The 25,580-nt window shown below is 48.4% G+C and overlaps 2 protein-coding genes across 4 annotated transcripts in view; one reads left to right on the top strand and one right to left on the bottom strand.

Moving 5' to 3' along the window:
• LOC109289207 (high mobility group protein HMGI-C-like) overlaps nt 1-1,422 on the top strand; it is a 42,948-nt gene extending 41,526 nt beyond the window's left edge. For all 3 annotated transcript variants that reach the window (XM_019505182.1, XM_019505180.1, XM_019505181.1), the window contains one exon: nt 1,089-1,422. In XM_019505182.1, coding sequence (XP_019360727.1) covers nt 1,089-1,174 — 86 coding nt within the window. In that variant the 3' untranslated portion in view covers nt 1,175-1,422. The remainder of the gene's footprint in view (nt 1-1,088) is intronic.
• A 7,650-nt stretch (nt 1,423-9,072) lies between these two features.
• Nucleotides 9,073-25,580, bottom strand: part of CUNH3orf18 (chromosome unknown C3orf18 homolog) — a 16,924-nt gene continuing 416 nt past the window's right edge. Inside the window, exons 2-5 of the mRNA XM_019504627.1 lie at nt 24,079-24,086; nt 20,463-20,488; nt 17,234-17,363; nt 9,073-12,248 (exon numbers count right to left, since the gene is read on the bottom strand). Of these exons, the coding sequence (XP_019360172.1) occupies nt 12,168-12,248; nt 17,234-17,363; nt 20,463-20,488; nt 24,079-24,086 (245 nt within the window). The 3' untranslated portion in view covers nt 9,073-12,167. The remainder of the gene's footprint in view (nt 12,249-17,233; nt 17,364-20,462; nt 20,489-24,078; nt 24,087-25,580) is intronic.

Genomic DNA, 25,580 nt, shown 5'->3' with positions numbered 1-25,580 from the left:
GTATACGTTTCGCTCATCGGTCTAGGCACTTGTGGGTGTTGCTTGGTCTGGCAGTCCGATGATTCCTCCACCCTTGTCTTCCCCTTCCCCAAACAAGCCTAGTTTAAAGCCCGCCAGAGGAGGTCCGCCAACCTAGAAGAAAACACACGCCCACCTTTAGGGGAAAGGTGGAGCCCATCCCATCCGAGCATGTCTCTTGTCGTGATGTTCCCGGTCATGGTTGAGGATCTTCAGGATCTCAAGCCCAGTGGAACAGGATTACTAAATTCACTTTCTGCCTAATAGGTATAATAAAAGCTGGCCCTTTACTCTTGTTCACATTTGTTTGCATTGCCACTTATGCTGGTGTGAGTTTCTATGATGTGTCATGTCCTCTAGTGATGGAGGTGCTGCCAGGCATATTTTTATCTCAGACTTGAAAAAATGATCAAAACATTGCATAGACTGATTAGAACTTAAATATAATTTTTGTTTCTGTAATGTGGTCTCAGTCCTGACACAAACATTTACCTAAATCATCAATAACTAATGTAGTCATGATAGCTTCAGATATTTTAAGTCAAGAAGGCTGCAATCTGATGTAGTCTGAATACCTGCATAGGAAAACCAGAAAATGTTTTTTGCAGTGTTTTTTGCACAGCTCTCTGAGCTTGTACTCAGGTAAGCATCGCAGTATTCAGGTGCTTATTTCAAACTTTGGGCCTGAGCTAGTACCCAGCACGTTTAGTGGACTTTACTGGCAACTGAATCAGATGTTTTATGAGGTCCTTTTAGATCACCTCCTCAAAACTACCCAGTATCATTCCTTTTCCTTCATTCTCTCCTTCTGAGAAACTTGGAGATTCCTGAGCCATGCTTTCATGATAGCAACAACCAATGATTGTTTCTGACCAGGTCGGACTTAACTGTTGTTTTTGGAGGCTTTGTGTGTTGAAGGTTTGGAAGGAAGCCCTTAAGGCTGCATCATGCCCAGGGATCTCATGATACTTGGAATCATTTAACGTGGCGCTGCCCCTGTAATGAGAAGGTGTGCGCAATTGGCTAACTGATTAGAAAGCTTTAATCCCCTCTCTCTTATGGTCTTTTAGGCACTGCTGGAAAGGATGGCTACAGGACTGGCAAGACTGCAGGCCTCAGGAGATCTCTGAGCACCACTTCAGCTTCACCACAGTAACCTCCTGGATTAGGAAACAAAAAAATGCATTGCTTTTTTTTTTACTTCAAATTCTCCCCAGCTATTGTTTCAGCAAAGCCTTGCTATTTATCGAAAACACTGACCTCAAGTATGACATCCAGGTAGATATATTGGCAAAAACTGCAGTCTCCTTGTGAATGGGATTCCCTCACCTGGGTGGTAGCAGATCTTTGTCAGGATAGGATTATCTTTAAAAGTCTTGGGTTTTCTTGTTTTGGGGTTTGTTTGTTTTTCTTTTGGGGGCGGGTTGGGGAGGGTGCTGGGGTATTTTTTTTTGTAACAATCTTGTGCCTTGTGCCATTATGAATGGCCAGAGTCCCAGAAAGAAGGGATTTTGCCTTAATATCGTCAGAAATTGTTCTATAATTTAGTTAGACTGCGAATGACTGTACTCTCACAATAACCACTAGCATCTAGAGGTACAGGGGCATGACAGTATTTAAGCAGCAATCCTGTATCAGTTCCTGGATTGGCCTTGTGCTCATTTCCTTGGGTCAGAGGATTCCTTCCCCTCCATCCAAATAATAGAAGAAAAACTTGGGAATTTTCCTACTGCAGTGGACCAAGACTCTGCCAGGTCTGACACTGAGCAGTTGGAAATCTAGATACTTTAGGGAAAAGTGTAAGACTAATGTGTTATCTACTGTAACTGTGAAGTGTTTTTAAAATTTGTTTCTCCTTACCTACGAACAGCTTTTATCCTAAAACACGTAAGTTGATGGCCTTAAAATTTCTTTGTTCTAGTCATCAGTTCAGAGCAATATCCCATAGCTAGTCTATAATCAGACCCTCAGGGAAGTAAATGAGACTTTTTTTTTTCACCTGGGTGAATAGAATAAAATGAGTGGAGACCCCAGCATTTTATTCTTCATCATATGAGTATCTATAAAAAACTAAAGTGATAAAAGGCTGCTTCCTTAATGAGTCTAAGGTCTGGTGGTGGTATCAACTCCAAACTCCATGATACATTGTCACCAGTGGGCATAGCTGCCCCGTTAGAAATGAGGTGTGTGGCGGCCTCTAGTGTTAAAATGATGCAACTTCCTACCTTTACATTTCAGGACTCCCTTGGGATGCAACACAGACAGAAACAACAACAGCTCTGGGTTATTGCATGCAGTTGTAGGTCTCCTCCCAGGTTCAGGCTCATTTTTAGTGTCCAAGCCAGTCTCTCAAAATTCTGGGGGTTAAAGGTGTTTTTCATATCCATCACAAAGACCAAAATCCTATTGGTATTTTTCAGCAGTTGGAATAGATACCTGCTTCATAAAATAGACAAAGTGAATATTTCAGTTTTCTGTAGCAAGATGTATAGCTAGACACTTTTACAATATATTAAATATTTAAAAGGACATAACTAGCTTTAAGTATATAGGAACATAGAAAGGAAATGTATAATGGCTGAATAAACTGAACTTAAATAGTAATAATTCATAAAAAATCTTTTTCTTTAGCAGGTATTGATGTAATGCACAGAAATGGATGTGGATTATTAGGCAGAGGGTAACTAAATATGAGTGGTAGAATATAGAGCTCTTAACTTCTGCTCCTCAGATTGAATTGAGCCCAGTTTAGCAGTGATTAGGGCTCTGATCTGGTTATTGATTTTAATGCCTTATTTGTTTATTCTAAGACTTCAGGGGTGGGCAAAATATAGCCTGCGGGCCGGATCTGGTCCACCAAGGGATTTTATTCTGCCCACAGCAGTTTCCTTGGCACTGCCCAGCCCAGGCGCAGGGGGCAGCCTGGACCTTTGCAGGTGTAGCTGATCCCGTCACCCCCAGGCATGCAGTGGCATTGGGGCAGTGTGGCAGCCAGATTTCCTTCCTAGAATTCCCCACAGTGGTGGCTCCTTCCAGCTGCTGCTGCTGGTCTCCGCTACTGCTGCTGGACCCCGTCCTGCTGCCTGGGCACCCTGGTCAGTCCACCCCATGCCCGCCATCGGGGGGGCAGGGCCTGCTCGGCTGGGCAGATGGGATGGGGCCACAGGCAAGCGGGAAGCAGTATCTGGGAGTGTGACAAGCGGGACTGGTGTTGGAATTGCAGGATGGTGACAGCATGGGGCTGGGGCCCAGGGCAGAGCCACAATCTGTTGCCCACACGCCCCCGTGACAGGTTCCAGTTCCATGGGCAGACGGGTGTGGGGAGTAGATCGCGGCTCTGCCTTTGGCCCTGGCCCTGTGCTGTCAGCACTCTGGTCCTAATCCCAGCCCTACCCACCCATCCACCTGGCTGAGCACATCCTGCCTGTGCAGGTCACTGGCTGGTCTCCGTGGAGACCCCCAGCTCGCCAGGCAGTGAGAGTGTGGGGCCAGGCCCCAGAACAGAACCACTTCAGGAGTTTTGAGCTGTTTCAGACTGTTTGAGGATGGGGGAGGAGGGTGGGCTGCTGTCCTGGCACAGCAGGGGAAGGGGCATGTTGCTGGCCTGGCCTGTGACAGCTCACCAACACTCCTTAAGTGCCTCCCAGCCCAAGTAACTGCCCACCCTGTAATACTTGTTTCTGTTTAATGATTGCTTATGGTAGTCTATATGGATGAGCTTGGTGGTCTCAGTGAGCTCTATTGGCCCTGATGGGCTCCTGTTCAAGCCATCTTACCAAAGAAGCCATGGATTAAATAGACTTTGGAGGGACTAAACTTCTCTGAGGCTGTGGTGACCCATCATCAAAAATGATGCATGTTGCTGGAAGTGGGAGAAGACTGTACCCTACTTATAACACTCCCTGCTCTGTAGGTACATACAGCATGTTTGGTATGAGTCTGGAAATCCCTGGGGCAGCCTCCCTTTCCTTTAACGGTATAAGCACATTGAGGTGTGGCAGGTGAGCAGAAGAGGAAGATTATGGTAAAGCAAGGGATAAGTAGTCACCAGGGGGTGTCCCAGCCACCCCTAAGACTAGCTTGTGTTGCATTTGCCCTGGTGGGAAAAAGATCTGTGATTTCCACCCTCCTCCTCCAGAGGAGCAATGCTGAGCCTTTGGAAAGGGAGGAATGAGCATGTTTCCTGATGCATTTTCCTTAAGCCTTTAAACACTTCCACTGCCACCCACTTCTAACTTCAAATCTGAATGCAGTAGCATACCTGGCAGATCTGTAACCTATGGTACTTTCCACTAAAACATCTGGTTGGTTGCCTCAGCTCAAATACTCAACCTGGGTTTTGTATCAAGTGGATACAGTAATCCAGTGGTAGTTCATCTTGAGACTTTAAAAGCCATCCATATCAAGTTCTTTACTTGACTCCAAGTGTATTAAGAGACCTGTGAGTCCTGCCAGCCAGACTCTAGTGCAGATTTAGCTAACATTCTTCACCTGTGACTGGCAAAATGGCAGGCCAGGATTTTCTCTTCACCCAAATTTGGAGTGCACACTTGTACAATATGTGGATTGTTTAACTAGCATGGATGATGCCCAAACATTTTCATTACGTTTATATCAATCTATCTCAGTTGGTGTACATGGAAAAATGCAAAGAGGTGAGGAGAGACTAACTGTTGTTTTAGGGCTGAGAAATCTTCATGTTCAGGTGGAGAGAACCACTCCTCTGGCACATGGTTGTCATAAAGGATCCTCTGTCTTGTAAAACTGTTTGCTCTGTGCTTCCTTTTTCTATTTTACTGAGTAGCCATAAGAGTTGGCAAAAAAGGCTGATGAAAATGACTGCAATAGGAACAATGAGCAAAATTCCTTATTGCTAGGAGATATTTTGTCTGTGAGCTCCTTCAAAAAAGAGCTGTGCTGTAAAACTTTTGATCTGTATTTTTTTGTTTCGATATTTATATAGAAACTGGGAGCAAAAATCTGGCCCCATCAGTGTCAGGGATATGATTCCCACTGCCTTTAACTGACCCAGGATTTCACCCTATATATTTAGTAGTTCTCTAAAAGGTGTAGATTGTTTTTTATTTCCCATACATTTAACATTTGACTCTTACCCAAAGCAATGGGCTCAAACCAAAATCCTGCACCTGAACAGATGGATCTGAAATTTTTGCTATGAAATCAGGTCAAATATATTTGAATTCGGGTCAAAATAGCTTTGGGATTATGGTAGATTTGTTCTGTGAAACGGTCAGTGGTGTGAGATTGTGACTTTGTAAACTGAAAATCAAGGTTTGGTCCAGATCCATTTTACCTCACTCTTAACATTTGAGATTTAGATAAACACTTCTGGTTTTGACTCAGGCATATGGGAAGTGTCATTTTGGTGTTAGTCTTTGATTTCATTGTTAATAAAGACGTAAGTTTTAGAGTATATCTAGTTTCAGTTTTCCTGGGTTTTGTTCCTTCTTTATGTACAATAAACCTAAAGACAATAGAAGGTATCTGCATATCACAAGACACTGAGGACCTTTTCGTCCTTTCTTCCTTCAACTGATTCAGAAGGTGGGATTATCAAATGATCAAGTCTGTATGGTGCAGTTTCTGGAGGTACATGAAAGTGATAACTAATGTAGGGGTTAGCGACCTGTCAGTAACAGCATGCTGTAATGATGCAGTTCATTCTCCTTGGGCTGGAGGTAGCGGCTGATGGAAGCCGCTGCTAGTTCATGCATTCTCACACAAACCTGCTTGTCAGGCCAGATAAAATCTCTTTTGGCTTAATCTGAATAATTAACACTGCTTCCCTGAAGATACATACACAGCATCCCCTCCCACTTAATTGTATGAAAGACAGTTTTCCACAAGTAGATCTGCTTTACTTTACCAGATTCACTGCCATTCTAATTAAGTCCTCAGTCAAGAATGCTCAACTCCCATCTTGCAGGTGAAATCCAGCTGCAGAGTCGCATCATCCGGCCTGTGGGGCTCCCCATTGGCTGGAAAATTTGATGGAGAGGGAACAGTGGCAATTATCACTGCTTCCCCACCCCTTGCTGCCTAATTTCCAAGTCCTGCATCAGGGCCAGACCTTTGTCACATGACCAGATCTGGCCCTGGTTGTGCCTGCCCTACCCAATGGATCAAGGCTCTGCCACCCCCATCCCTTGTGCTGGATCAGATCCACAGGATGGATCTGGCATCACCCATTCAGTCCACAGGGTGCAGGGGTTGGCACCACTGCCTTATCCCTTCATACAAGTATGGACCAATAATATAATGTGCTTGGCCACATCATCCAGCTCATGGGGCTCTTTATGGGTCTGGAAATTTGGCAGCAGGGGAGCAGCTACTAAGGCTCGCCACTGCTCCTGTGCTGCCAAATTCCTTGACTTGTGGGGAGCCCTGTGGGCTAGATGATATGGCCATAGGTTGAGTATACTTGTTCTACTAGATACTGCCATGGGGATGCTCAGTTCTGCCCCAGCTTCCCCCTAGCTTTTTCTCAGTTCCACAATGATTTTAACAGAGGTCAAAGTAGAGATGCTAATGATAAGGACTCCCCACTGCCCCACACCGCATCAGGGGCTTTGCACGAGCCCCCTGACCCCAGCCTTCCCCATGGGTGCCCCGCCCGGGCCAGCTGTGGCCCTTTAAGAAAAAAAAAAAACCTGAACTCCCCCCAGACTCGCTGCTTCTGCCAGCGGGGGGCAATCCCCACTGCCCCATGCCATGTGGGGGGCTCTGCATGAGCCCCCAAAGCCCTGAGGCTGCTGCAGGAGCGGTGAGTCCTGGAGCTGGTCTCTATTTTTCTTTTTTCTTAAAGGGCCAGAGCTGGCCCAGGCAGGGTACCTGTGGGGGGACCGGGGGAGCATGGGGGGGTTGAGGGGGCTCATGCAGACCCCCCCATGGGGCAGTGGAGGCAGCAGGGATCCCCCCCTGGCCCACCCGGCAACAGCCAGTGAGCACTGGCGCTTTTTTTAAAGTACTGAGTTGGAACGTGGTGGGTAAGAGCAGCCATGGTGGGGCTGGGGGAGGAGGGGAGCTGAGGGGAGGCAGGGGGCTTGTGCTCATCCCCCCACGGTCCCCTCCCCACTCCTCCAGCCCCAACTCCCCCGCCCCTAGTATTTACCAGCTCAGAGTCAGCTGCAGCTCCCTGCTGCAGCCACTGGGGACTGCCCAAATCATTAAAACTCTCCAAATCTTTTCTGAAGATTCGGAGAGCTTTGAATTGATTTGGACCTTTAAATTGGTGCCCTGATTCGATTTGGGTTTGGAGATTCAGCCACTGAATCGGGCCGAATCCCTCTGAATCGAATCACCACTCAAAGCTTTGCACAGCCCTACCTGGAAGGTCTCACCCCTCTCTGTCTGCTCCCCAGGGCATGAGATGCTTCCTGCAGAGAAGCACACAGCAGAAACACTGCCAGTTCAATCTTGAAGAGCCTATTTCCTCAATTTTCCACACATTCCTTGGCAGGCAAGTTTCTTTGAGTAGATGTGATATCTTTCAGCTTCTCTCATTCTTGGAGTCTCAGACCAGCAGGGACTCCCTATGCCTGAAGAAGGGTGACTGCACCCAAAAGCCTGCTAAGAACTTTTTTCCAACTACTCAGTTGGTCTAACAAAATATATCACATCTAACCAAAGAACCTTGCCTGCCTGTGTTCTTAGACCAACACGGCTACAACCAAAAACCCTACACCTTCTTTGCTATTTCTGCTGGGGGTAAGAGAGTTTTGCTTCAAGTATAAAGTATACAGCTCTAAGCACTGATTCAGTTGGCATTGGATAGATGTCCTCAGCCTTTCTTCCTGGGAAAAAAATGGGAGGAGAAAAGACCAACAATCATATCAGATTTCATGTAAATACTTTAATTATATCTGAATGCTTAAAACATAGAAACACTTGAGTTCAATTACATCTTAATGCTTCTACTAAATACTTTCAAGTACTGGGTAAGGAGGTGGAATTACACTAAAAGAATACTAGAGTAGAAATCCAGCAAATACTAGTAATATTCTTTTAGCCTCATAGTTGCATTTCATTGATGTAAGGGCTTCCTGCAGAGGGCGGAGCCTGTGTATACCAGAGGAATGTCTGAATGGCATTTCCGCCTTAAGCTTCTTAAATACATATTATTAATATGTACCTTAGTAATATCACAGGACAGACAACATGTGTGTTGTATGCCAGATGAATGGCAGGCAAATGCTTTGGCCTAGAGCAGGGGCATCAAACAAATAGCCCACAGCCTGGATTTGACCCACAAAGCCCCACCATCCGTCCCCTGCAGTGGTGCCCTTGGGTCTGATCAGACCCACACATGGTATGGGGCCAGTCTGCAGGCTAGGTTCAGGACACAACTCTCTCCCACTCCCCCAGCATACTTGTTCCAACAGTGGCTTCAGCCAGTCTGGGACCCACACTCTGTGCCCTGTAGATCCCAGAGTGGCTGGAACAGGCACTGCATGCTGTGCAGTATGGCCGAAGCAGCAGCTGCACTGTGTATGTTGGCTGCCCCAGCTGGACTGTGCTGTATGTGGTGCCCGCTCTGAGACACGTGCCACATGTGACAACCACTCCAACCAGTCCAGGATGATGCACCCAGTGCTTTCAGACACCATGCAACATGAATCCTGGACTGGATCTGCATGTGGCACAGTATTAGAGCCACTGGAGTGGGTACCACAAGCAGTGCAGTTTAACCAGGGTTGCTATGTGTGCTGTCAGTGCAAGTCCCAGACCAGATGGAGCAGCCACCAGATCAGGTATGTTCCTGAGGGGGAGGAGGCTGGAGAAGGGGTCTATGGGCCCCATCTGATCCATGGCCCAGCCCTGCCCCACTCCTCTGGCCAGCAGGGTCAGGTGAGGTTGACACCCCTGGCCTAGAGCTTGCAATTGCCTGAGTGGGGCAAGGATTTGGGTTCTGAGCATCTCACAGTGTGCTGCCTTTTTCCATAGCTAGTCATTTAACATTCCATGTTTTTTATAATCATTCTTTCAAAATTGTTAGTTTTTTGCCCCATCACTCCAATTTTATTTAGTTTTTGGGTTTTTTTTTGGCTGCAGAATATTGTAGTCCTAAAAGCTTCAAAGCCTCCTTGCAGCTGAAGCTGAAGTCTACCCGGGAGGACTCTGGTGCAGATGCTGGCTACTACTCCTGACCTGACTGAAAATGATATTAGATCTCTGGTGGCTGCATGCTGTGACGTATCTGGTTCAGCTCCTCAAATGATATAACTTGGAGTAGATTTTCTGAAGCCATGTGCACACTCTCCATTGAGGACAGTGGAGCTAGGCCAGGTTACACCAGCTGATGCTCTAGCCCATTGTTTTCACACCCCCACCCCCAAGTCCCTTATTAGTGTTCTCACTCCAAGTAGCTTAGAGCTGAGGTGCTGGGTTGCCTTCTCATGATTCCAGTTGTGTTGTCTGGCTGTATACTGAGGCCCTTTTCCAAGAGCAGCCAAAGACCCACAGGTTCAAACAGGATCCTCAAGTCCTCAAGCTTTTAACTATAAAGGGAAAATTGGGGAGGGAGGGGGAAAGGTCTGATCCCACAATGCCTCAGTGCGGTGAGCAATGCTGGTAAGGATGGGTGAGATGTTTCTATAAGGACTTCTCACAAGACAGCACTATAGAAGTAGGCAGATAAGCAGGTCTTAGCACTTGCAAAAAGGGGGCAAAATACAAACTAATAATTTGAGGGAGTGTAAACTGGCTGGCAGACTCCAACTTGTGCAGTTATATTGAGAACCCAAATTGTTAGACCCTTTTCCAGCCCACGTCTCCTTGCACAATGATCCTTTCTAGGAACACATTCAAATTGTGGCTGCCACTGCAAAAAGTGAGCTTCTTGCTCTGAGCCCTGGAGCAGGTTCTCTTCCTAGCTGAGCTCATGGATAAAATCCAGGTCTGGCTGACAAAGGCATGCATGCCAGAAAACCCAGTAGAGGATCAGTACCTGGACAGTGCTGATGCATCTATGCCGGCACTGCATAGATGGGACAGCTGGATTTGGTGCATATACCCAGAGTAACCCAAAGGAACACACTCATTTGGAAATTTCCGTCTACCTCTTCCATGAATATATTAAATGGGACTTTTACCCAGCAGGTGGAAGGAGGCCACAGAGGTCAGCATATGATAAATAGGTAGATGCACGCTTATTTTCTAGGTTTCCTCAGAGTCCCACTGCAGTTTCATAGCTGGGAAGGGAAAGAGAAGATGGGGTGATTGCCTTAAGATTTGGACATCTTGGAGAACATGGGTAAAGGGGTAATTAGCCTGGATAGAGTACAGTGTGGCTCATGCTGCCTCCAGTACCTAAACTAACTCATTTAGAGCTAGCTGGGGTTTCTTTGCACAGCCCTATCTTGTGCCAAATAGCCATGTTTCAGAGATATGGTATTCCTCTACATGGACCTCCGTAAAACTGTTGCAACACCATACATGGCCTGCCGCTCACTGCTGGCATTCCCCTACTGGCTGCTTGTCTAACTGCACTTCCTCTTGGTGACCGCCAGAAGGCTTGCATGTGAGATCACCTATTCTGTACTACCCAAAGCTAAGGTGTCCAAAGCAGCATAGCTGCACCATGATCCATGACAGTGCTCCAACCCATAAGTTCTATCTTTGGCATTCTTCCCTTCTGGTATCAGCTGAAGGCACTGCAGCAGGAGAGGTGCTTCAGCATTAAAGGTGAACTGAAAGACTGTTTTTGCCCACCAAGACCCAAGTCTGAATTTGCACTTCTGCATCAGTGGATGCAGTGCCATTTCTAAAAGAGGAGTATTCTGCTGGACACATGGCAGAGAGTTGCCTGCTTCAGTACCAGATGCAAAGAACTTTAAATGCAGCTTCTGGTGGGTACATAAATAATGCTTAGATTTTTCAGTAACTACTGATGGAGGTGTATTAATGTTTAATTTTAAGCCTATGTACCTATATTTCTCCTCAAAAAAGGATTCTGTTTCCCCCTCAAGACTTGGCTTTGAAGGGGCTTTTCTCAGCCAAAGTAGAGGAGTGGATGGGATAATATCAGCATCCATTTTAATCATTCAGGCACTGTGGTGTTTCAGCATCAACACAGGCTTACTAGGACAGGTTGAAGCCCAGGGCACTTGCAATGCACAGGGCAGCACCCAGGCTGCTGCAGTGCAGATTGCAGTGGTGCATTCAGCTACCACTGCTGTGGTGGCTATATTTGTGCCTGTCCAAAAATGTGAAGTCTGCGGCAGCTGACCTACTGCCCCTTCCCCCCAGTTGCCCTATGGTGCATCAATCACTGTCTCAGCAAGAGGTGGTTTTGCAGGCAGATATAAGAGCTCTTGGCCTCTAGTAGCTGAAAGGGTCCTCCTGCAGCCTTGCCGCATCACTGATTTAGGACATTGAACCATTTTCTCTTTTGACATTTAATCAATCAATTATTTTTCCAAAGCCTTCAGTTCACCTTTATAGCCAGTAATGGCCAGGCTGAAAGTCTTTGACACCACCCTCTGTATATGTTTATGAACAACCCCCTGGCACAAGGGTGGTGCTAAAAGCAAGGGGGACAATCTTCACCCTTGGGGATAGTATTGCATGCTCATGGATGCTGTCTAGCAGGCTGCCCTAGCTCCCAGCTCAAGGGGACTCTGCCATCCCTCAAGCATCTGTGAAAGCTGCTGCCTCTGCAGGCCACTGGTGGGGAGATGCTAGTGTCATACTGCAGGACTCTTCCGGGGATGTTATGGCACAAAGCCAATGGGAGAACCCTTCTGAACATATACACCCCTCCCCCCCACCCCTGTATTCAGTTCAAATTAATTTGTTCAGAGACCAATTCATCTCTGAACAATTGCATCTCCGTTAGCACACAACTTAGAGAGTGCCTACTGCCATCACCCCTGAAATCTGGGCATGGCAGTTCAGGACTTTCAAGGGGCAATGGATGCATCAACAACTGCTGCAGCCACCATCAAGTATTTGCTTCCTGAAGTGGGTTCAGTGCCCTGCACTTTCTCCCCAGGTGCAACACAAACCAATGGGGCAATCAGCTGGGCTCAGTGATGTCACCCATGCTTGTAGTAAGTTATTAATTGGTTGGTTCTTTGGCTATATCCTGTCCAATCTCAGCACAATCCCAAAGCAGGGGCCGGTATTGTTCATGCATTGATGGCATTAGCAACATCTGTAAACACAAGACGGCTGGGTCTCTGGAGGGCTCCTTGGTTTGTCAGAAGAATCTGCAAGGAAGCAGAGAAAGGTGGGATATGCTGCAAGGTATCATACATTGATTCATCCCCTCCCAAGGGTCATGCCAGGAGGGTAAAACATAAGGCCTATGGGCTGCATCTGGCCCACAAAGCCCCACCATCTGGGCCACCAGTGCTGCCCTTGGGTTTGATCAGACCCACAAGGGGCTCAGTGGATGCCAGTGGCATGGGGCCAGTTGCCTTCTTTTCCCTTCCCTCCCTTCTCCTTCCTCCCTTCCCATTCCCCATTCCTCTCCCCCAGCATTCCTGAACTAATGGCATGTCTGGGAGCATGGCTTGGAACATGGATCCCAGAGTGGCTAGAATGGGCATCATGTGTGATGGTCTGACCAGAACAACAGCCACACTTCACATAGTGGACACTCTACCAGACATGGCACCCACTCTGGGACACATGCTGCATATGGTACCCACTCTAGCTGGTCTGGGACCCACACTGCACACAGTGCTTGTAGGTGCAGTGTGCAGTGCAGGTCCCAGACTGGCTGGAGTAGGTACCATATGTGGCACAGTCCCAGAGGTGCTGGGGTGGGTACCACATGCAATGCAGTCCAAGTGGGGTGGCCACTACACTGCATGCGGTGCATGTTCTAGCTGCTCCACGATTTGTCCATCACACAGCATGGGTCTTAGACTGGATGGAGCAATCACCAGATCAGGTATGCTGTGGGAGGGGGAGAGACAGGAGGGAGGAGAGGGGGCCTGTGGGCCTGATCTGGTCTGTGGAGAGGGCCTGTGCTACTCATTCAGCCCACAAGGCCAGACAAGTTTGACATCCCTGGGTTATACTGATTAGAAAAACTGTGGTTAACGAGTGTGACACTGTAACAGGGGGCAAGCTCAGGGCCAGATCTCATGCCGGACTGCCCACCTGTTTCTATGGGCAATCTGCCCAGATTTGTCTGCCACGACTTTGTTGTTTCCATAAACTGTTGGTATAATGCAGGAGACTGCCCATTACTGCCCCGATACCACGGGCGGTATCTGTGGCTCTGTTCCTCCCCTACCCTGCAGCCCAAGCCTTGCAGATGCTATCCACATGTTGTACCCATATCCCAGCCCCTAACTCTGGCCTCTCTCATTGGGCTCCATGCCCCTCACTCATACTGGGCTCCTTGCCCCACACACACAGTTGTGGCTCCAAGCCTCTGGGCTCCTTACCTCTCACTAGGCTCCATGCCCCTTGCCAAACTCTGGGTTCCTTGCCCCTCATTTGCTCTGGGCACCTTGCCCCCCTCTGGACCCCCTTTGGTCCTGCCGACCTCCTTGCCAGGTTACCCCCTAGGATGTGGGGGCTGGGGTTAAGGCACCCCTACCCACCTTTCACCAGGGTTGTAACTGGCTTGGCATTCCCTGGGGGCTCCCATACCACTAGGAGCCCTACCAAGCCACCCTTCCCTGACAGGGTGCAGTTTTAGGTCATGCTGAGGACCGGGAGCTTCCAAACCATCCCCATAAGTTCCTGCCCTTACCTCCAAGGTTGTTTCTGCTGCAGCTCAGCTAGGCTATATTTCTGCCTGGACTGGTAGCAACAGACTGCAGGCTTTATACACTAGGTTCTCAAAATGGCTGCTGCCATCAAGCACCTGCTAGATGCCTGACCCAGCCCTTACAGTGGCAGGCACCAACAGTGTCCTGCCACAGAGACAAATATATATTTAGCCAGATATTGAAGTCACAGGAGCCATACCCATCTACCTTACTGGGGAACCTGGACCCTTGGATCTACCTCAGGGTTTGGGGAGCCAGAATGACCCAGCTTGGGTCTAAGGAGTGCAGGTACTAGGACCTGGCTACCTCTGCTGTTTCTCCCTGTGTGTGGCTGTGGAACAATATAGTGCCTCCCTCCCACATAAGTCCAGGCACCCAGCTGCAGTGCAGAATAGGTAGAGCCCTGCTCCCCCATCCATCGTGAGGCTGAATGTTACCAAAGCCACAGCTCTGCAGGCTGTATCCAAAGGCTTCACAGACCAGAGTCAGCCCATGAGCCATACTTTGCTGACCCCTGGTGTAGCTTACCCAGGCCTGCATGAATTAGCAACGTGTAATGCTTTCTATTTCCTGTACCCTTTGTGAGTCTTATTGCCTCACTTTATCAATCCTTTATGTAGAAGTTCATATGTACAGGACTGTCGCTTAAATGTTGCAAAACTAAAAGACTCTTCCCTCAGTGGTCCCATGGAATCAACTATGTGCAAAACTGCCTTCCATGTTGGATTGATTCCCTTGTTATTTTAAACAGTTAAAATAGCCATTCTCATTTCAATGGTAGCTGTGGGGCAAGAGACTCCATGGGGATCCAGAGAGTCCTTCTGGAGTGCCTCCATGGAGATCCAGGGAGTCCTACTAAATAGCAGGGATGCACTAGTCTGGGGCTGGATGGTTTGTGGTGATCTTCTCCATGTGTTACTTAAATGAGTCATTTTTATGCATCTTGGGTGCATCTATACAAGATGTTTACTGCAGTTGACCAATTACCTCCACAGTAAATATCTCAATGTCTACACATATGCCCATATTAGGCCACAGGAAACTAATAAACTCTGCAGCAGGGTAGTACTATAAGTACTATTGTGCTGTGGAGATTTTTTTTGTGTGTGCAGCAGTGCACATGTAGACACTGATGTGGCTGGCTGGGGCATGATGGCTTCAGTGCAGGGGCTGCTTGCTGGCTAGCCCCATGCTGGAGCACTCTTGTACCCCAGCCAACCCCTCTGCAGCACATTAAGTTGGGTTGTAGCAGCCCTGGGCTAGCAGGCTGACGCCCTGGGTCCCCTGCCAGCTAGGGCTACTCTGACCTGGCTCAATGTGCTGCAGTCCTGGGCACATGTTCAAATGGTATGCCTGGGAGCAATAAATGCCAATGCAGCAGATGCCATTATTTGTTTCAAATTAATTGCACGTGTAGACGCACCCTTTATGCATAATCCATGCATTTAATGTTTGTCCCTACATGCACTGCATGTAGTCAGGACTCCTCCTTTACATATTACTCTCTGATTCATGATAATCAAAATATTCAATACACAATCCTCTATGACTAAAAATCAACCCCAGCACATGTGCGCATGTGCATACAAGCACACACCCACCCACAAACTGTACTATAACCAAAAGTAAGTTATGCAAGAGTCTTAAGTCATCTAAAATGAACACAAGTCTTCTTTGCCTTACCCTCCATCCCTTGTAGCTCCCAAGTTGAGCCAGGTCTGAACAGACACCCCATGTTTTGGGGGAAGTGAGCTGGTATCTGAATCAAGACTTTGGGCCAGTTCTCATCCTTGGCCTTTATTCATGCACTGGTGCCACCAAAACCCTGCATCTAAAGTCCCCATGAATTGAATCAAGTTTTCTAGTTCATCTCTGTCTCTACCCTATGTTTATCCCTATTAATTCTTGAAGAAGGATTTACCATGGCAACTCTCTGAAGGAGAAGAAAGAACAGCAAACACCACTACTGTTTACTTGACAGCTCTAGGGTTTCCCACCTGCACATACTACAGTTTACTGCTGCATCTCACAGTTGTGCTTCAATGGGTGAAGGGAGAAAGTTGCCTTGAGAAAAAGCCTTTGGCATTACAACTTGTTTGTATTTCCTGTTTCTTCCAAATCTGCTACAGGTGAGTTAAAAATATTAAGTGAAATGTATGTGCATGAAAACTGACAGGGCTACAAAGTAACTCCCTGCCCCCAAGGAAAAGGTCCACAGGGAAGAGCTCCACAGGCTGCATGGAGCACTTGAGGAAGATGTAAGAAAGGAGCAATGTCGGCTCTACAGAGGAGCTGCAGTCACCTTGTTGGCTTGGAGACACACCTGTTCCAGCTGTCCCTGCAGGCTCTGCATTTTAGAAGAACTCTTTTCCACAAAGAAAACAGAAAATGCAGTGAAACTTGCCAAAGGCCATACGAGGAAGCCCCCTTCCCACTCCTCCCACCTCCTGGTGCACTTGGCAGACTGGCATGGAGCTCTCTGAAGGCTGCTAGGACTACACCAGCAGAAACAGAACACAACTGACAAACCCACTTGGGTCTAAGCACTTTACTAACTAGTTAGTGGCCTCTATGGGCATGTGGATTTGTCAGTGAGGTTGCATGTCACAGCCACTCAGAGCTTCATGGCAGCCAGGACGGTACAACACATGTCTTGTGGGTACAAATCCACAAACCCTTCTCACTTGAGCAAAAGATGAAACTCACTTCCCTTTCTTCTGTCTAGACCACGTTGGCCCCAGTACTCAGCTGGTCTGGAGACATGGGCCCTGGCTAGCCCAGTTGAGACACAAGTTATCATAGTTCTTCAATTCAAGCTTTGATCTTGTGCCCTTTGGAGCTAGTGCCAAGAAAAAACAGCTATGGTAATAAATACATTGAAGACTGCTCCTCCCACAACAAGGCCTGTGCTGAGATATGCTTGTACCACAGCTGACTTGTGGACAAAGAATGGGGTTAGGTTCCTTACGTGTAGTTTATAAATAGTTAGGTCCTTTGCTGTGAGCCAAATATGCCACCCCCATGCATTTGGGGATCTCTGTCTGTTAACACCCCCCATCCAACGTCAACTCTATCCAATACCCTCCTCAGACCTTTTGGCATCTCCAGAAATGAGCTATAGTAAACCTATCCCTAACTGCTGAAACCTCCCAACCTCCTAGCAGACAAGATTCTGCATAATTTTCTCCTACCACTACCCAGTAATGACAGGCACTTGCCCCATTTACCCTCCAAGCTGCTCACACCTCCCAGCTTCAAGGGAGTCACATGGGTTAGAGAAGCCCACCCAAGCCCCTGCATGGCCTGATCAACACAGCCTCACAGAAAGGGCATTATCCTACAGTAAATACAATGCATGTGCCAGTCATGAGAACAGAACCACCACCCATTGCTGCACAGACTGGAGAAGAGAAGAGCCACATGACTGTAGACAATGTACAATGTCTTTTGTAGACAATGCCTGCCTTGCTCTGTGAGGCCTGCAAAGATGCAGCATCTCGCCCGTGCTCCAGTAGCTCTTGCTCCAGCTCATCCTGTTCTTCTGTGGGGTCAAAGTTGTACATGGGCATGAGTTGGTGCCGCAGCTTCTCTAACCTGCCAGAGGAAGAAGGGCAAAGGGTTATATGAAAATCAGCTGCTAAAGGGGGAAAGAGATGGAAACCCCAGCCCAGCCTAGGTGAGCCTCTCCCCATTCCACCCTTCCGCTGAGCAGCTGTGTGCAGGCTGGGTGTCCACAGCTGCATGTGAACCCAAGGGGAGCTTTTGTTCAGTACCATCTCATGCTGTTATGAAGCAAAGGGATTCTGCTATAACTGCTACTCACAGGGAGGGTAAGAATCTACTCCTGCTATTAGCTAACAGTTGCATTGCAAGCTGAAGCAGAAAATGCCTATTCTGAAGTCCCAAGGTTCAATAACCATTAATATCTGGTGGGGATAGCTGTTATATATGTGGCAGTGGCCTCTACAGGGAATTGATACAGGACAGGCTTCACTTGGGAAGGCGCAGCTGGGAGTGGGCCATCACATACTGGCTAAGCATGTTGTCCCTCCCCTCCACAATCATGACTCACCCTGCTGAACGAATTACACTTTCAGCTCAAGTAGGCAAGGGCTGTACTTCAGGTCTGGATTCAGTCTTTGCAGAGAGAACCTGGGGCATATCAGTTGGATCTAAAGAGACTTTGTTGCTCTTTGTGGTATCCAAACTGTCTTAAGCTGTGTTGCTGGAAATCACCACAAAGGGTTGCCCTGCATCCTGGCGTGGATCACATAGCAATGGAAGTGACTGCTATCCTCAGAGATGCATGTGTGCTTGTGCTGGAGTCCCTGCCTGTGACGGTGGCTGCAGTTTATGAGTGTGACTGTGCTGGGTGGAATGGATTACAAAGCTGTTCCTGGCAGAGCAACCACAAATATCCCTCTTGGCAAACACTCGGATGACACATTTTCAGCACACCCTCCTCCTGCTTCCAAATGGGCTTTGCCAACTAAGTTATCAGCTCTGGCAATTTTATGTTTACAGGCCAAGTGCTTCATCCTCCAAATTTTAGATTTAGAGACCAGCTTGGAAATTTCACAGTTGGCAGAAATATATCAGGCAGGTTTGTGTACAGCCCAGTACCGCCAACAGCAGTCAGCAAGAGAGGTGCTGCCCACAACAGATATAAATTAAGTGCCCATCCATTAGAAAGGGCAGAGGAATCTAGAAGAAGAATCTTTCCCTGTATTCTTCCCTCATCTCTATTTCCAGCAGTGAGTTTAGTAGGAAAACTAGCCAGTAAGTCTCAGGCTAGGAAGCTTAATGCCTGTGCAAAATAGGATTCTCCTGGGAATAGCAGAGTGCAACCTGCCATCCGTTACTCCTTCCAGGACTACAGAGACAAGTAGGAGGTGTTAGACTCCCCACACTTGCCATACTGAGCCCAAGCTTTGAAGAGCTGGAGTTTGGCAGACGTAGGGCATGCTGCTGTGACTGCAGTGGAAAATGGAGACACCTGAGCCAGCATTGAACTATAAGGGTGCACCAATAAAGATTTTTTTTGGCCGATACCAATGGCTGATTATTAATCAGCCATATTGGCCGATTCTGATCTGATATGCAGCACAGCCAGCTGAAGAGCAGCGTCCAGCAATAAGTCTGTGGGACGGAAGGGTTGGAAGGTAGGGCAGGGGCATATTAAGGCCCCCTCGGGAAGGGAGGAAGTGGGGCTGGGGCAGGGGCATGCACTGCCAAGGCAGGGCAGTGAATGTGCCCCCACCGGTAGTGGAGCAGAGCTTTAGGCAGCTTGTCCAAGGAGCATGGCAGGGAGGGGGTTCACCCCCAGGGGAGGCTGTGCTCACCCCTGTGGGAGGTGTGGGGGGCATGTGGCCCCTCTGGATTTGTGCGTGGGGTGAAGACAAGCTGCCCATTGCTGGCTTGGAGCCAGGGGCTGCACTGGCTTCTTCCCAGTGTTGGGGGCTGGGCCAGGGCTGTGCTTGGGGGAGGGGGGGCAGGTAGCGGTGGCACTGGGAGGGGTGATTAAGGGGTAGGTTGTAGCCTCCCAAAAACTCCCCATAGCCCCCCTGCATAGCCTCACCTCCCAGCACCACCACTGCCCCCCCCGCTCCTGCATGCCCCAGTGCAGAACTAACCCAGCCCCCCCACCAGGAAGAGGCTGGCACAGCCCTGGGTCCCCAGCCTGCAGTGGGCAGCTCTTCCTCATCCTGTGTACAAATCTGGGGGACACATGCCCCCCCATGCCTCCCTTTGCGGCACACACAACAGTGGGGAGATGCCACCCTCCCTGCCCCCCTGCATCCAACAGATGAGCTGCCCGCATGCACGCAGCATTTATTAGTGACATTATTGGCCACACTGGCCAAAAAAAGCTGATTGCTGATAATGTTAATTTTCCTTTGATCAGTGATGATCCAATATGGACTGATATATTGGTGCACCCCTATTGAACTAGCTAGCTTGGGGACTGTTAACAGTCTGGTCATGGTAGCATGAAGCTCCAGTGGGCTGCAAAACTTGTTTCAAAAGCACCTTCAGTTAGCCTGTACTAAGATGCAATCTGTCCCAGCTACAGTGGTAGTTTACTACTATTTCTGGTATCTCTGTACCACATTGGTGTCACTGCTGTGATTGCAGTATAGATGTACCTTGCAGGGAAATATCACTGAAGCAGCCTACTGGAACAGAGTCCCTTCTGCAAACATGGGGTTGGGGCTAACTGGAATTTAACAGACCTTCACTGCTCTCCAGACCCACTCAGTGCTACACAGGCCGCAGGTTCTTTATACCAGCACAGGCCTCCTGCTTGTTTAGGATCTGATGAAGTAAGCTTCTGTTTATGAAAGCTTATGCACCTCTGACTTAGTCTGTAACATTCAAATCTACCCTGCCTTCTGCCCTTTTCCTTAGCCCACCTCAGACATGAATGGTAAGGAGTTCTGAGGAACCCTCATCCCACAGGCAGTGGACCACAACTGTAGGGGAACCCTTCAGGAGTCGGCTTTAAAAGGCAGCCTAATACACAATGTAGACCAGTTGCTCTCTCCTACTCCTTCAGTGGCTCAGATAGAGTTGGTCCCAGCAGATCTTGTTCTCAAAGGGACCACCCTCTGCAGCCTCCCTGTTGACTGGAGACTTCCTGGCCTTGGCTGTGAAGTATTAAGATGCTCCACCCAAAAAACAGATAGCACGTACCTCTTTCTCTTCCTGATGTACAGAACCTAGAGGAAAAAAATAAATGCCATTATGACAATTCTGTGAGTGTCACAGCTTAGACCTCTGGGCTTCTGAATAGGACATGTCTAGTCCAGAAAAGGAAGAGCCCAACAGACATCTGGAAGGGATTGCTGGGAAAAGCTGAGAATCTGAGAATAACAGGGCGCATCTACATGAGACATGTTACTGCACAGTAGAGCTAATTACTGCACAGTAAGCTTCCACATCTACATGTGCAGGTGTTTACTGCATAGTAATTGGCTCTAATCATGAGTAAATTTGCTACCTGCAAATGCAAGTAGCAAATTTACTCATGATTAGTAATGCACAGTAGCGCACGTATAGACCCCTGACTGGGATCAAATGTGCTCCTGGTCAGCTGAACAGCGGGGGGTCAGAGATTGCTCCCTGTCCCTGGGAGCTGCCTACGGCCAGGGCACGGGGACAATGTCCCCCTGCCCTAGCAGCAGGGAGCTCCCAGTCCCCACTCCAAAATCATGGGGCTAGAGCTGGGAGATTCTTATGCCCCAGCCCAAGTCCCACCATGGGACCCAGGCTAGGAGATCCTTCTTTCCCAATGCTGACCCCTGATCATGGAGCAGCAGTGGGAAAGAAGGATCTCCCAGCCCGGGCCCTATGACTGTGGAGATCGGGCTGGGAGATAAAGATCTCCCCAGTCCCTGCTCCCTGCTGCCAGGTCAGGGGGACATTGTCCCTGCCAGGGCTCCAGTGGCAAAGCCCACCCCAGCAATAGGCAGCCCCCACCAGGAGACACTGTCTCCTGGCCCTGTGCTCCCTGTGAGCCCCTGAGCTAGCACCCAGGGGGAGCCTAGAGCTCCTTCTGGCTGCTGCAGGGGGCTGGTTCAGGGCCAGCAGGGGCAGAAGCAAATGGCTGCCATGAACAGCAAATCTGCTCCCGAGACCCTGAATGTATACTCTAGAGTAAACTGATCCTGGATTATTTTCATGTATAGATGCTCCCACAGAGAGGGAAGCACCAATATCTGTAGTCACTGTACACCAAAAGGGGTAGGCCACAACCTGTTTTTTTTGTATATCAATGTAAATCCTGTGACTTATTGAACCACATGGAAGGTCAGCTGTTTAGAGAGCATAGATTAGTATCTCTGTTGGTTGCTGGACAGCAGTGACTATTTAGACCACCTGAGGACCTGGCCCTTCATGTTTTACATTCTTATTTTACCACAGAGAGTATCTGTTGTTATCTGCTGCTGATTACAGGAATATGCAACAAAGAGATGGGAATCTGTGATCTGTCACTCAGTAGGTGAGTTGCTGAACTGGAAGGGGAACTCAACACTTCTGATTCTCCCTGTTTTGAATATTATATGTGCTGAGTAAAATTGTGGAGAAAGCCTCAGGGATGGGAGTCTTGTGGAAATTCTGATGGACACAGACTTCAACATCTCATGGATGGGGTTGAAAATTTTACTCATAGCCTGCAATAAAACTCTACAGCAGCTGGTTCTACTGATTAAATTGTTGGGAGTTTTAAGAGAAATTGGCCTTCAAATAAAGAATTGATTCTTCTTGTTCCCTTCCACTTTCTGCCTAACAGGTGAATGAGCTTATGATCTAACCAGAGAAATGTAGAGCTTGCAGCATCCTCTCCACAGACACAGAGCTAGGAGAGAAAAAACATTTAGAAAGCCACTTCCTACAGCAGAGATGAAAATGCTAATTATATGGAGCTGTTCCTGGAACTTCAGGAGCTCATTAAATAGCCTACAGGCAGTACTTAAAATTTCAGTGCTTACATAATGAATCTCTGTATGTCATCTCAAGCACTGACACATGGGTATGTCCAACAACATAGGCTCTTCCGTCTCCACGTAAGAACTTAGCCATATAGGGATGCTCAAGGAAGTGAACACAAATTAATAAAAGTACAAATTAAAGTAGATTAATTAAATCCACATTATACCTCCATGTGGACAGTCTTACTCAGAATTAGGGTGGCTTCGGTTCATATTAGTTTAAATCACTTCCAAAGTAAATTCAGCTAAACTGAATTATAGTCACTTTTAATTTATAATGGACATTTTCTGACATGTTCTGATTAGAACTGAGTCTGCTGGAGTCAATTAACTGAGTTTCCTGTGTAGCAGAGCACTGAGGTGCCTGCTACTTGTGGAGCCCTCAGTGAGGAGCCCAGCTGTGGGTTGCCAGGTAACTGGTAGGCATCAGCTGACCAGAAGGGGCAGGGCCTGCCTCCCACATAACTCCCAGGCTGAAGCTAGGCAGGCAATTGCCTGCCAGCAGCCATAGGGTATGAACTCTGCTGGAGTGAGAAAAAGGAAGAGGCTAGAAAGCACAGGCAGTTGTTCGGGTGAGAGATGGAGAAATCCGGTGACAGACTTGAAGATGATTATGGCCAGATGGCTTAGGTTTACGTTATAGCCAAAGGGCTTGAATTTACATTGATGGTTTATGACTGGAGGACTGGGTGAGGCTATAAGGGGATGAAGGAGACCTCATAGGGGAGCCATGGCTGCGTGGAGACCCCAGAGAAGCCCTGGAGGGGGGGCAGCGAGAAGCCCCAGAAAGGGGGCTGCGGAAAGCCAAAGCACCTGTGGGGCGTGTTTCTGAGACAAGGCTGCAGAAAGCCCGAGCGCCTGTGGGGTGCAGAGAGTGAGATGTACTGAACATTGTTTGGTCTATCTGCGAGGCTTGGGGCGTGGTATAGGGGTGGTTGGAGCCATGCATAGCCCATAAGGCCGGCGTGTTCGGAACCCCATTGTATAAACAAGGATCGGGGTAGTAGGAACCGTGACCAGGAAAATGAGAGGCAACCTCCCTTTAACTTTCATAAGATCAAGATGTGGCAGGCAAGAATGAGGGTGCATTAACACAAACTGCATTACTGTGCATTGGCATGGTAGGAGGTGCTAGGGGAGAGCACGGCAACCCTAGGACGTTTTCCCCCGCCTGGTACATCCTGGAACGTTGTAATCCAGTGGGCTGCAGTGTCTCAGGTGTTCAGCATCCCGCATTTCAAAACCACAGCGGGGCACTTTAAAACTTGTCGAATGAGGCTTAGTTAAAGTGCCCCCTCTACCATTTTGAAATGCAGGATGGTGAATACATAAGATGCTGTAAGCATTCTAATTAGAGCAGCTCCTGAGAGCAAATTAATTGAAGCAAACTCAATTAATCGTGTCTCTGGAGTGTGCTAATTAGCATGCTCCAGCAGCCTTGGTGTCACGTATTCAGTGTCCTCATGCTTCAAAATGATGGTGGGGTACTTTAACTAAAGCTTGTTGAATGAGCTTCAGTTAAAGTGCTCTTGCCACCATTTTGAAGCATGGGACACTGAATACATAAGCTGCTGCAGGCATAGGCGCTGACCCTTTTTTTGCTGGGGGTGGGGCCTAAGATGTCTTCCCCTGCCCCACGTAGCAGCATGGCTGAAACAGAGCCCATAGGGGTGGAGGTAGATGCAGGCTGCCTGCTGCAGGCTCAGGGCTCTCTGCCTTGCTGCCCTCTCCCTGGGAGCCCTGTGCTGGCCACACTGCCATAAGAAGGTGTCCCCTGCTCCCCAGCAGCAACGGGGGGCACAACTCCATGCGGCCACTCCTGCTGCTGCCAGGCAGGTAGGGGGCACCTTGCCATGGTAGTGTGGTTGGCACAGAGTTCATAGGAGGAGGGCAAAAGGCCAGGGGGCCCCCCGAGGCAAAAGAAGGCAGCCTGTATCTGCCTCTGCCCCATGCACAAATCTGGGGAATATGTGCCCCCTCATTCCCCCTTCTCAGGAGTGTACACAGCAGCAGGGAGCCAGCCCTTTCCCACCCCATGTACCTGTGGCTTTGTCCAAATCCCTGCCTCAGGCCTGGGCCCCATGCACCACCTTGGCTGGGCAGTGGCCCCCAGGTGCAGCCCCTGCCCCACTCCCTTCCTTACTATGGCGGCCTTAATCTGTTTCCCCCCCCATAGACTTACCTGGAGGCAGCTAGGGGAGCTACTCTCCACTGCTGCCTGGGGCTGTATTCCTGGCCACATGCATATGTGCACACATGCACATGGTGCTTCCTGCATCCCGCTCCCAGCACCCCTTGTAGGCTGGAACTCTGCCAGCCTGCAAGGGGAAACCTGCTGCTTCCTGTGTTTTTTTGTTTTTTTTCCCATGGTGAACACAAAAACTGGATCCCTACACGACACTGCGAATCCTAGACAAATGCTGTCTGGGAGTCATGCAGCCCAGGACTGGGACTTGATGTTCCCATTTCAGGACCATCCTGCCAAATTAGGGACAGGTGGTCACCCCACCCTCTTCTTGATGGGGCCAGGGCCCTCGGGCTCCCACGTATTCAGTGCCTATGGCTGTGGGCACTTTAACTAGAGTGGCTCCCGAGAACCACTCTAATAAAAGCATCCCCTTTCATCCTGGAGCATGTGTAAAGACCTCCTTGGAGACTAACTGGTTAGGTGAGGCTTGAGTTTTCATAGCAACAACCTGCTCCCTCAGATGCTACTAAAACTATGAAAAGCTCAAGCTCTCTGAACCAGTTAGTCTCTAAAGTGCTACACTGCCCTACCTCTTGCCCAATTCTAAATATGTCCATGCCAAACTTTTTAATATGGTTCAAGTAATCCACTTAAAAAATTGTTTCAGATTAACCTTCTCAAGGGTCCCCATGTAGATAGGACCACTCAAAGGAGTTATTCCAGATTTACAACTGAAAGCAGACTACTTCATTACCTTTTACATAAACTCCCCAACACTATGAAAATAAAGTGCTAATACTCCTTATGGGAACTGGTTCTTGGCATCCCTCTAGCCCAGTCAAGCACTCTGCCTAGAACCAAACCAGGATGATCCTAGCACTACTGAGCAGTTTTTTAGGATTATCATTGCTCTTGGGGGGCCCCGGACTATTCCCAGGCTTAACTCTTTCTGAGCACTGGTGACTGAAAAATGATGGACCTTGAGAAACTTCTTGTTTTCCAGCACTGTTGCATGATTTTTGGTGTGGCGGTTCTTTCTCAGTTTGGTCAAGCGATGTGAATCAAAACGGATGTGGATATATCAGATCCGCAATCCCTTTTTTTTTTTTTTTAAGAGAGAAATAGCTAGTG

This window comes from Gavialis gangeticus, unplaced genomic scaffold (assembly GCF_001723915.1).
Source record: "Gavialis gangeticus isolate Ggan-Ray unplaced genomic scaffold, GavGan_comp1, whole genome shotgun sequence".
Lineage (NCBI taxonomy): Eukaryota > Metazoa > Chordata > Crocodylia > Gavialidae > Gavialis > Gavialis gangeticus.
Note: the sequence above shows the minus strand (reverse complement) of the source record. Positions and strands in the feature narration are given on the sequence as shown.